At 42.1% G+C, this 12242-nt stretch overlaps 1 protein-coding gene across 3 annotated transcripts in view; it reads left to right on the forward strand.

Moving 5' to 3' along the window:
* The first annotated feature begins 231 nt into the window (after positions 1-231).
* P2RX6 (purinergic receptor P2X 6) overlaps positions 232-12242 on the forward strand; it is a 76732-nt gene continuing 64721 nt past the window's right edge. For 2 of the 3 annotated variants that reach the window (XM_073625330.1, XM_073625338.1), the window contains exons 1-2: positions 235-569; positions 3822-3975. In XM_073625330.1, coding sequence (XP_073481431.1) covers positions 436-569; positions 3822-3975 — 288 coding nt within the window. In that variant the 5' untranslated portion in view covers positions 235-435. Of the gene's footprint in view, positions 570-3821; positions 3976-12242 lie in introns of all 3 variants that reach the window. The other variant, XM_073625345.1, reaches the window with a different exon arrangement.

The following is a 12242-nucleotide window of genomic DNA, read 5'->3' on the forward strand; positions in this document are numbered from 1 at the left end:
CCTTTCTGCTGTGAATATATGTACACATAAACATATCAAATAGGCTGGAAAGTGAGTATATACACTTGCTAACCCACTACCTCTTGCAGCCAGCTAGGCTGCCCTGCACTACAGTTGCCTACAACCGGATTGCAGGTTTCATTATAATGACTTCTTGGTGTACCAGTGATAATAATGCTTGCTTCCACTAGCTTCTCTGTCCATTGATTGAATGGACTATAATATCCTGATTTACAGTGCACAGAGTTTAAAATAACATTTGATGATTTTGTTATCACCGTAATACTTGGCACAATCTCAGTGATATGGCTGTGCATCCTTGGAATGATATTATGCATTCTATATGCTTATGGTGAACACAGAAACAGCAGATCTGTCCCTTTAACCTGGTAAAGAGCAAGATAACAGCAGAGTCATTCTGCGCATGGAGCAGTAATGGAAGCAGCCTGTATAAAATCTTTTCCACCCATCCTAGATTACAAGACAGAGAAATACGTGCTGACAAAGAACAGGAAGGTTGGAGTAGTTCATCGCCTGCTTCATCTGGGCATTTTATGTTATATTATTGGGTGAGTTTGATTTGATTTTTAGCACAATCAGCTAGAGGATATAAGATAATTTCATTGAAGGCAATGGGCTACAATGATGATGATGTTGATAAAATGGTTAGCTAGATAAAATGTGATAAATAGACAGCAAGCAAGGTGATAATGTGTCATTTTTAACACTTCATGAAAAATGCTAGTATAGTCTTCAGAGGATGCTGTATAGTAAATCAAATTGCTGGATTGGGCAGTAAAAGCCATGATTTTAGGTCACCTTTCTGTCCCCATACTGGGTAACATGGCAAAATTGCGCCATGATGGGTTTTTCTACTGTGCTGCACATTGCGCTTTTGTAAAAGCGTTGTTGTGTTAATGGTGATACTTACAGGGAAACCTGTAACCTGCACTTTGATTATGCTTGAAAAAATGTAAGGAAACATTATATTTGGGGCCTAGTACATGTGCATTAACCTGATAGATGCACCTAAAGTGGAACTAAACCCTCCTATCCTTTACAGCCCAGGAAGCTGCCATCTTAGGCTCTGTTTGATCTGCAGTTGCCATGGTGTTGCACATGTGATTAATTATGACACCAGCCATTTGATGGCATGGCAGTTCAGTTGAGAGCAGAGGCAACTGTAAAAGTTATTCATGGCATGCCTTGAATGCAACAGTTTTGGGAAACAGTTAAATCAATGGGTTTAGTTCCGCTTTAAAGCAGATCTAAACGGAGCTACACTCACTTTTCTGCCAACGGTTCTTGCCCCTTTTTGGCGCCAGCACCTTATTTTGTGTGCCAGTTTTTCAGCCATTTCATTGGCCAGTGTGGGATGATATCACTCCTGTGCATGCACAGAAGATAGTCATTCTGGCACAAAGGGAATGGGGCTACTCTGTAAGCTGAGCTGTGCATGTGCAGCTCATTTTACATGCTGGGGAACGCTGCGGGCAGGCAGTTGGGTGCATCTTATTGCAGAAGAGACATTGCATGAATAAAGAGCCTGCCTGCTCGCAGTGAATAACAGCAGAACTTTTGTTCCATTTTAACACAATCATACACATATGTGTAAACAGCAGACCTGCCAACTCATCTCTCCTATTAGACATACAGTATATGACTGCAGGCACTGTGGCTGATTAAATGCAAGTGACTCACTGATCAAAACAAATTAAAACTGAACTCCAGACAAATAGCTGATTTATTTATCCCTGACAGCCAGCACAGCCAGGTGGGTGACCACACTTTTATCCACTGCATCTTAGCAGTACAACTTGGTCACTGAATTGCCTGCAGCATGCAAATTGGGGGAGGAAGAAGTATCTGCACAAAGGAGAAGCTAACACTTAGGTTAGAGCCAGTTAGACCAGTGTTCTGTGGTAGCACTATGTGCGTTCATTGTGCAGTAAATGCCCAAGTACTGAAACTAAGCATGCAGCGTATCTTTCAATGCAGTGCAACGCACAAGTGATTCACATCTGTGTTTTGGATGTGCTGCAACACAAGTGATTGGCCATTATCATGATTTGCTCAATGCTGATATCTGTACAATGTAACGTGTAATTCAGGTAGTGAATGGTTGCAGCTGCACTCCGCACAGCTCTAGTTTAATGTTTTCAAGTACCCTGGAGGGTACCCTGTTTTTATAGGTACCCAGCTCCCACTTCCTCCCCTGGCGCAGTGGCGCCGGAAGGAAGATCACCTCTCCCCCTCCCTTCCTGCAATCTTCTGTGACACATCACAGGTCCCAGAAGATTGCCCGGCCATTTAGAGCGCGCAGCGCGGCTCGCACATGCACAGTTCGTGCCCGGCTGTGAAGGTACAGCCGGGCGCTCACAGTTAGAATACCAGCGCCACAGAGAGGAGGGGGAGAGGAGCAGGGCTTCGTGCACCCGCATCACTGGACGGTGGGACAGGTAAGTGTCCGATTATTAAAAGTCAGCAGCTACACTTTTTGTAGCTGCTGACTTTTAAATGGGTGGAACTCCGCTTTAAGGGTGTGCATTTGTCCACGCCCCGAAGAGGTAGGACCTTACCTTGAACCTACAGGGTGCAAGGCTCCTGACAGGGACAAGGTTACGAACTTGGTCCACTTAGCCAGAAGGCCAGGTAGACCCCTCTCCTCATGGCTATTCGAAGCCGACCAGTGAGTACTAGGTCGAGGGGCTCTCCCGAAGAGAGACCTCCCAGTTCAGGAGAGGAAGGATCCTAATGGCCACACATCCTCCCCCTAGACTTCAGGAAAGCCCAAGGACTCACACCCTTCATCCAGTGAAATAAAAGCGCTATTGTGTTATCCCCTCTGACAAATGTGAGGAGAAAATAAATAAAATAAATAGTGACCGTGCAATGTGCACTGGCTAGGCCCTGAGGCCTGGTAGCAAAAATTTCCTGAATCTAGCCAAAAGGCCTAACCCATAGAGGCGTAGTGCAAAAAAAGTATTTATTGCTGTGACCATGTGTCTGTTCACACAGTGGGGTCCCACACCCAAGTGTTACCAAGGGTACCCCTGGGCCAACCACTCCCAGGGGGCACAGATACCACGGACTCTCTGCCTTCCCAGCCCATGGCTAGACAGGGTAGATCCATTCAAACCAGGAGGAACTGGGTCCATCTAGTTTTCCTGGGGGGAATTACTCCTGTGCCCCAACTGCCTGTGGACACCCCAGTTTCTGTTCCAGTCGGTATTAGCCTTCGGAGCCCCCATCATACCAGCTGGGATACTATACAGCTAGCCATTCCTGCCCTAAGGCCCGAATGACAGTGTGGCACCCCTACTTAGCCATCTTAGCCAAAATACTTTTGTCACTTCACCAACAGGCAATGTCTGTCCTTTATTTAGACCAGGAGTTTCTATCACCTACAATTTTTGATCAGGCTCCATTTATACCACAGAGGTTTCCCTGCATTCCTGTGCATCACGTTTAGGGCAGCTGATTATTTCAGTGGTTTGCCCCATGCACGAGAAACGCTCAAAAATGAGCCCTCACCATTTTCAAAATGGCATGCCGCAGAAAAATGCATGGTACTTGTGGCATGTTGCATTTTGGCATGCTTGAATGTATGCATTAGCAAGAGGCATAGGGTGCCATTAAGAATTCATATCACTGTCACGTGTCTGTAAAAGAGCAGTGCGTTTTTGTGCATTGCAGGAAAGCCCAAAAATGTGCGTGTGTTCCTGCAATGCAACAAGTGTGAACAAAGCCTTAGTAAATATGTACACTGATAATTATTTAATACAATAAATAGATCCTAATAGACTGCATTTATTGAACAGGTGGGTGTTTATTGTAAAGAAGGGATATCAGGAAAGTGATTCTGATCCTCATTCTTCAGTAATAACAAAACTCAAAGGATCTTCAGTTACTAAAGATCTGCAGGAATATCACCATAGGCTGTGGGACGTGGCAGACTTTGTAAAGCCTTCTCAGGTAAGACTTTTTATTATAACATTCAATCAGCTCACAATACTGACTTTGTTAGTTTGGACTTACTTATAGCAGTGCTTTTTCAACTTTATTAAGACATGTACTCCTTTATGAAAGCCATTGTTAAATCACATAACCTCAAGTGCCCTTTGGATGGCGTACATTTATTACCAGTACTACCTGTTCATATGAACAGATGTTCTTGTCAAATGCTGCTTTTCTTTAATCAAATCTGCTTTTCAATTTGATTGCATGCAGCTGAGTTTAAATGGAAAAAGGAGTGTTTGACAATAAAAGGCTCTGTTTCAATCCACCTCAACAGGGAATGCTGCATCCAAAGAAATACATGAATAACGCAGAGCAGGTCAGGCACAGCCTCTGAACTGTCCTGTGAGATTTTGCTGACTTGCATTTGATGGGCATTCCAAACACAAGTAAAACTCAGAAAAACAATCTTCGATATGATTGTTTTTTAAACAATCCATTCTGTTTTAAGTAAATATAACCATTTGCTGGGATTCATTGTATATATAATGTATGCTTGCTAACACTTTAATATTAACCTGTTATAAGAAGCAGGAGTGCCCAAGAACTCTTAATAAGATGAAAAGCTGAACTCAAACATGTTTTGCGCTATGGTGAGTTTATTATATAGTACCTGTTTATGATTTCAGAATAAGCACAGCTGGGTGAAACTACAGTGGGTATAGAAAAGAATCATCCCCCTTTAACCACTTCAATACTGGGCACTTTCACCCCCTTCCTGCCCAGGCCATTTTTCAGCTTTCAGCGCTGTCGCACTTTGAATGACAATTGTGCGGTCATGCAACACTGTACCCAAATTAATTTTTAAAAAATTTCTTCCCACAAATAGAGCTTTCTTTTGGTGGTATTTATTCACTGCTGGGTTTTTTATTTTTTACTAAAAATAGAAAAAAAACAAAAATTGGGGGAAAAAAATGTTTTTCTTAGTTTCTGTCAGTAAATTTTGTAAATAAGTAATTTTTCTCTTTCACTGATGTGCACTGATGGGCACTGATAGCCTGCACTGATGGGCACTTATAAGGTGGCACTTATAGGCACTTATTGGGTGGCACTGATGAGGAGACACTAATATGCCACACTGATGGGCACTGGTAGGCAGCGCTGGTGGGCACTTATAGGTGGCACTGGTGGGCACTGATAGGTGGCACTGGTGGGCACTGATAGGCAGCACTGATGGGCGGCACTGGTGGGCATTGATAAGCGGCACGGATAGACAGCACTGATGGGCGACGCTAATGGATACTGATGGGAGGCACTGATGGGCATTGATGGGCGGCACTGATGAGCAGGCACTGATGGGCACTGAAAGGCTGCACTGACTGGGATCACTAATGGGCAATGATTGGTGTCACTGATGGGCATGGATTGCTGGCACTGATGGGCACTGCTGGGGCTTTCCTGTAATCAGGGCACGGATGATCAGTGAGTTGGAAAAAGAATCACCCCCTTGTGTCAGTATTTAGTTAAACCACCTTTTGCTTTAATTACAGCCTTTAGTCTGTTGGGATATGTCTCTAACTGTGTACATCTAGTCATTCCACAGATTTTCAATGGGGTTTAAGTCAGGGCCCTGACAAAGCCATGCAAGGACATTCACTTTTTTCTCCAACCACTGTGTGGTCATTTTTGCTGTGTGCTTTGGGTCATTGTCATGTTGGAAGGTAAACCTTCTTCCCATTGACAACTTTCTGGCAGAGGGCAGCAGATTTTCCTAAAAAATTTGATTTTTTTTTTTTTTTACCCCTTCCTTTATTCCTTCTATCCTGACAAGTGCTCCAGTCCCTGCTGCAGAGAAACACTCCCATTACAGGAAATTACCACCTCCTTTTTTAAAGTGGTTGTAAAGCCACTTTGTAAAGTACATGCAATCCCCTCTGTTAGAAAAACGTCCTATGCTCCAGTGTATGTTCTTTGTAAAGAAATATGCCCATTTCTAACTTATTTCATAGTGCCGCTCACGTTACTGCTCGCTGCTCCCTCTCCTGATCTGGCAGCTACAGTGGAAGGGGTCGAGAATCCCCCGCTGGGAGGAGAGCAACGAGTCACGTGAGCGCCGAGCAGCGCTCTGAAATAATAAATGTGCATATTTTTTCAAAAATCATACACTGAAGCATAGGATGTTTTCTAACAGAGGAGATTGTGTGTACATTACACAGTTATTTCAGCAGCAGGAGCGGAGGGGCGGGCACTGTCACTAGCTGACAGGCAGAGGGGGGGAGGACAAAGGAGAGCTGCGGATGACAGAGGCACGTAAACTGACCACGATATCAGATGACCATACCATTATAACCATGATAAATCGTAGTAAGTTTATAGAAGGGAGGGCAGCACTAGGCAGGATCAGCCAGGTATTTCAGGTGATAGAAGGGGCCAAATTACACTGCACAAGCAATGTGTTGTATAGCATGCTTTAAAGGAACAGGATCCATTATTTTTTGGGGTTACAAACGCTTTAATGTAGGAATTATGTTATTTGGATGGTAGGCTAAATTGGATTTCTGCCAGAAATATCATTTGGTGTTGAGGTCAAATAATTCAATTTTAGCCTCATCTGACCATAACAACTTTTTCCCTGTGGCCTCAGAATCTTCAAAGTGCTTTTTGGCAAAGCTCAGTCATGACTGCAAGTGGCCTTTCTTGAGGAGTGGCTTTTTTCTTGCATCCCTCCCATACAAGAATGGAATGGTTAGTAGCAGCGCTAAACCTAAATGAACTACTAATGACAGTGACACCAGTGCTTCAAAAATGAACAATATTGATTACATAAAATACATGGGTTAAAAAAAATATAAGTCCATCTATATATAAACAAGTAGTGCACAAAATCGCTAGCCAAATGTGGATAAACTTCAATTGATTAAATAACTCCTCCACCGCAACCACAGTGATGACACCACACAGAGTGCTCGCTTACCGAAAGGCAAGCTCTATAAGCCTGTGACCTGTTACCCGGCCAGGGCCTTTATCCAGGAGGAAATCGAGAGAGCGATATCCAAGCACTAAGGAGGTGGTCAACATACAGCACAGAACTCGCCAATCTCACCAATCACGGATCAAATGGGTAGGCAGATTAGGTACCATTCAGATGTTCCCCAAAATAAAAAAGTTCACCATAGCGTAATACTGATAGTCAACATTTATTTAAAAAATAGAATAACACTTACAAATGTCAAGGGAATATAAAAGCAAAGCAGCCGGCCGGCTAATGCAGACACCCGTCCCACGAACGTGCCCCAGACGACGTCATCGTATGACGAAACGCGATTTGGGAGGAGCTGACGTGCTGACGTCTCACGTGTGCCATTCGTGCGACGGGTGTCTGCATTAGCCGGCCGGCTGCTTTGCTTTTATATTTAAATTTTGATTTAAATTTCGATTTTGAGCACTACTTGTTTATATATAGATGGACTTATATTTTTTATAACCCATGTATTTTATGTAATCAATATTGTTCATTTTTGAAGCACTGGTGTCACTGTCATTAGTAGTTCATTTAGGTTTAGCGCTGCTACTAACCATTCCATCTATTTGTGTGTGTATCCCACTTCTAGCAGCTGCTTTTGGTTGGTAGTTTTCACTTTCTTTTATTATTTTTATGACTTAAGAAATATTTCAAAATTTTTTTATTTCACTTAATTTGTTTATAGCGTGGTATTTTCTATATAATTATCCCTCCCATACAAGCCACATCTGTTTCAGAGTTGCTGTAGGCCTCTTGGTAGTCTCTCTGACAAGTTTCTTCTTGGCTCTTTCATCTAGTTGGGAGCGACGTCCTCATCCAAGGAGAGTCTGTGTTGTACCAAATACCTTCCACTTCTTAATCTTAGACTTCACTGTGCTTCTAGGCATTGATAAAGCTTTTGACATTTTTTTGTATCTATCTCCTGACTTGTGCCTGTCCACAACTTTATACTGCAGACAGTGGCGACTCAAGGAACAATATATGGGGGGGGGGGGGGCACAAAGGCTCCACAGTCAAAACTGGGGGGGGGGGGCATTAATAATTTTTACCACTAAAATCATACCACTGAAAAAACAAAACAAAAAATAAAATATATAAATAAGATTAAAAAATACAATACAGTAATGTGATATGCAATGATACCTTTTTATTGTACCAACCTTACACTTAAAAGGCAAACTTTCCTTTTTTTCCCCAGGTATTGCTTTAGACCTGAGAAAGAGTGTGTGTGTATAACTATCTAATACTAAGTACCATCATGTACCAATTTTACACAGCCAGCCAATGGCTGAAAGCACTGACCGGAGTGGGCAGGCGTCAAAACACAATAGCGCAACAGGGGAGATCGCTGTACTAACATTGCATAGTTACTATAGCGGCTCCTCCCAAGCTGTCAGTTTTTTTTTTTTCATTCAGCCCTGCTGGGTTAAACAGAAAAGAAACTACTAGTGTATACCAGGCTTTAGTGTGTTACTGGCCAGATCACCAAGTGAAAAAAGGGAGGGAAAAAAGCTAAAAAAGAAAACTAATGCAGTCACCACATTTAAAGATTGGCAAGCTGCAATATATTACATTTTTGCTTTTGGACGTAATATTGCTTTAAAGAAACTAGTGATGATGTATGGAGGCTGACCTCCAGTGGATATATTCGTTCTGTGGCTGTCATGCTGATCCAATGGCTGTTGTACTTTGAGTTGCTGAAAAATGCAGGTTAGAAGTATTGCCTTCACTCACTTTACTTGCAGTGTGGTGTTCCTGGAGAGATAATGGAGGAAAGTTTATCATCTCAGAAGAACTATTGAAAAGTGGTGTCACCAATTTGGATGATACCATTGTATATCATACAGCACTTGTCAACCTTTATTGATTTAGAGGTCACTGGATTGGCGGCGAGTGCACATTTTTTAATGAGGTGGTGATGAATGGTGTCGCACTATGTGAAGAATATTAATCAGCACAGAAGATATGTTCCATATGGTGTAGGGACTATTATGCATGTTTATTGACATTATTAATTATATTGTTATTATCTTTTGTCATGTTTGTGTTTATTTGTGTTAGCGCTTTATTCTTTATTTCTTACATACACAGCTATGTGAAAATTACAGCTCATCAATAAAGTGTCACCAAAGAGCAGGAAGACTGTGTGAAGCTTTTTGTTTAAGGCTACAAAAACATAGAATACACAAGAATACACAAGTATACGTAATTATCAGAATGTTTATACTGAAATATTAAACATTTCTATATTTATGCAAATTAGCAAGGATCTAAAATGAAGGAGATTCCTACTTATTTCCACAAATCAATAAATAACTGAAATTTGTTTTGTGCGCTAACCTGAAGACGAAAGGAATACAACGGTGTGCAAAAATATATATATTTATTTACTAAAAATTCAGTGCAAAAAAATATCAAATTATAATTGGTGATAAAAAAGCATATATGTCAACATTTCAATAATATGGATCATATCAATGATGAGAACATAACCACAAGCTCTTGATTCAAGAATACCAATGTATCAAAACTTAGTAACTGCTTTGTAAATAGCTTTTCAGTGGCTCAGCAGAATGTGAGGACAACCAGGTGTTGATTTGACACGTGACCTCTTTCAGACAACAGACCTTACAAGCTAAAATTTATTTTAACAAGACATGGACCAATTTGTTATACCATGTATCTACTTGGTGATTTAACCAAGACTTTATTTAAGGTAAAGATATATTTAAAATGAATTTATGTTCAGGAATACATCATAACTAAACCATTTATTAGAAACTGAAATTTGTTTCATGAGCTTTACAAATATTAAAAAAATATGCATAGATAAAAAAACCTCAGCATTAACAGCGCTACCAGAATATCTAGAAATATTCAGTGCAATAAAAAAACATTGACTGGGCTATACACATCGCACACAAAAAAAGTGAGCCACGTCAAAGTCCATGCAAAAGTCCTTAAATCAGTGTACTGTGCCGTATCGCATCAGGGGTTTAAACAACAAAGGTTCCTTTCCTGAATACCTTCACCAATCCACCTCGTGAACACCCCTTTGGTGATGCACTCACTGCAATTAAGAATTAGATAAGCCTGATATCTCTCCCAGGGTATTGGAAAAATTGGACACTCTCCCAAGGTTACCAAAGATCCCTCCTGGAACGGCTCAGCTCAGCAGGTGCAACATAGAAAAACACAAGGGAATGCTCTTTTATGATGTAACATATATTATATATTGAAACATTTACGTCCTCACTGCTGGCATATTATAGGTAGTCCACGGGGCAAACAGAAGCTGAAAACCCCTATACAAAATAAATTTGGTTTCCTTAAGGGGAGTCTTTTTCTGATGTCTTCTGGATGGTCACATGATGAGCTGGGTTATTTCTCCATGAGTGGGTGGTTCCCAGAGACACAGATGGTGGTCTAGACATCATCATGTCAGCACCATTCTCTTTAATAATACCATAAGCCTTCAGGTCTAGTAATGCCAGGATGAAAGTTGGTACTAGAGTGAAGGTTGGTTAGATTAGATGTGTGTTTCTATGTGCCTCTGTTCTGACCACCACTCCCATTAGACCTACTCAGAACAGAGGCACAGAGAAACACACAGGGATTTCTTCAGAATAACAAAAGACTCAGTAATTATAAGGCTTGAACATATTAATACCACTTTCAGTCTACCCCACCTAATCTAATCAACCTAGTTGCTGTCTGATTCCCTGCTGGCACTCTAGTCCCCATGTTTTTTTGTGGCAAAATCAAATTTAACCACAACCCCACATCTTTCATTCCTGAACGCAAAGATGGGTGGATGCTCAACGTCTGACGAAAAGATTTGTGATAATGAAACCACCGAAACCCCCAAAATTCTTATATGCCTCTAGAACATGATCGTCATGTTGAAAAAGGCCGCCACATAACTCTGGATGCCTTTCGGCCATCACACCAGTGAAAATACAGAACCCTTGCAGCCAATTAAAAAAAGAGCGGGGATTGGCCTACGTCTGTCTGCAGCAGGGACAGCACATCTACAAACTCCCTTTTCCATATCTTTTCTTTTAAAGCAGCTGACAGATAAAAGCCTAGAGAAGAAACTTCACAAGGTAAAGCTTCCTTAAAACATACCTCTGGAACCTGCAGCTGAACAGCTGACTTACTCAGTACACTAGGAGCTGCCCCTGCATGAGGAGCAACTGCTACATTACCAAGCACACTGACAGCATTGACAGGGTTAATAGTAGAAATGGATTGTACAGTCTTGGTAAGAGAACCGACCAAATCTGACAGAACAGACACTCACCAGAACTCCCAGTTGCTATGTTCCAATACAGGGTGCACCACTATGCCTGGAAGCTGCTGCAGCATCTTGCCTTCCCCAGCCGGATAAGGCTTCCTGCAATGATGGGGCTGAGCCTGGGAAATCTTCATGCTGACTGATCACAGCACATTCCGGCTGCAACCACCGGAGGAGTAGGCGGCAGCGCCACCCTCTGTCTCACTCCACGTGCCTCTATTACCTTTCTATCCAGTCTGCGCTGTAGGAGGAGCTGGGGCCCGTCTTTTCTGCCCTCCATGTCTATTTGCACTGCCCTCCATGACAGGAGCACTCGTGCTGTCTTCTGACAACTGCAGCTCCGCCTCCTGGCGCGTCTCCTCTTCCCTGCTTCTCACAGGTGGTTTGTTCCCCCGCTCATGCTGGAACTGGCTAAAAATAAGAAGGGATGGGAAGAGGACCTGGGGGAAAAAATAACAGGAGAACAGTGGAGAAGGATATTGGACCTGAGCTCCCATGTGTCAGTCTCCCCTTCACAGAAAATATCACAATTATTTTTGCTACATAGAGTTTACTACATGCCAAAGAAGCTTTTTCGGTACAGATATAGAGCTGACGACAAATGCCCAAGGTGTCAAGGAATAGGGGATCTGACAGCGATATTGGACGATATTAATCGTACCTTTGGGCTTAAGATGGACCTGAATGGTGCTATATGTCTGTTGGGGAAAATAGAGGAAAATACGTGCCCAAAAATAGTAAAATTGCAGTAATAAGATGTTTATTCCAAGCTCGAAAGATAATAGCTCAGAACTGGCAATCAGTGAGACCCCCGACATCAGAAGAATGGACCAAAGTGATGGATGCTACAGTATGGAGGGAAAAAGTGGCATTTGTTAGACGGAGGAACATGGACAAATTCTTAATGATGTGGAAGCCCTGGTTAAATAAAATGGGATGTCCCCCTTAAAGGGAATAATTAGGGAG

The sequence above is a fragment of the Aquarana catesbeiana genome, linkage group LG01 (assembly GCF_042186555.1).
Source record: "Aquarana catesbeiana isolate 2022-GZ linkage group LG01, ASM4218655v1, whole genome shotgun sequence".
NCBI classification, from domain to species: Eukaryota; Metazoa; Chordata; class Amphibia; order Anura; family Ranidae; genus Aquarana; species Aquarana catesbeiana.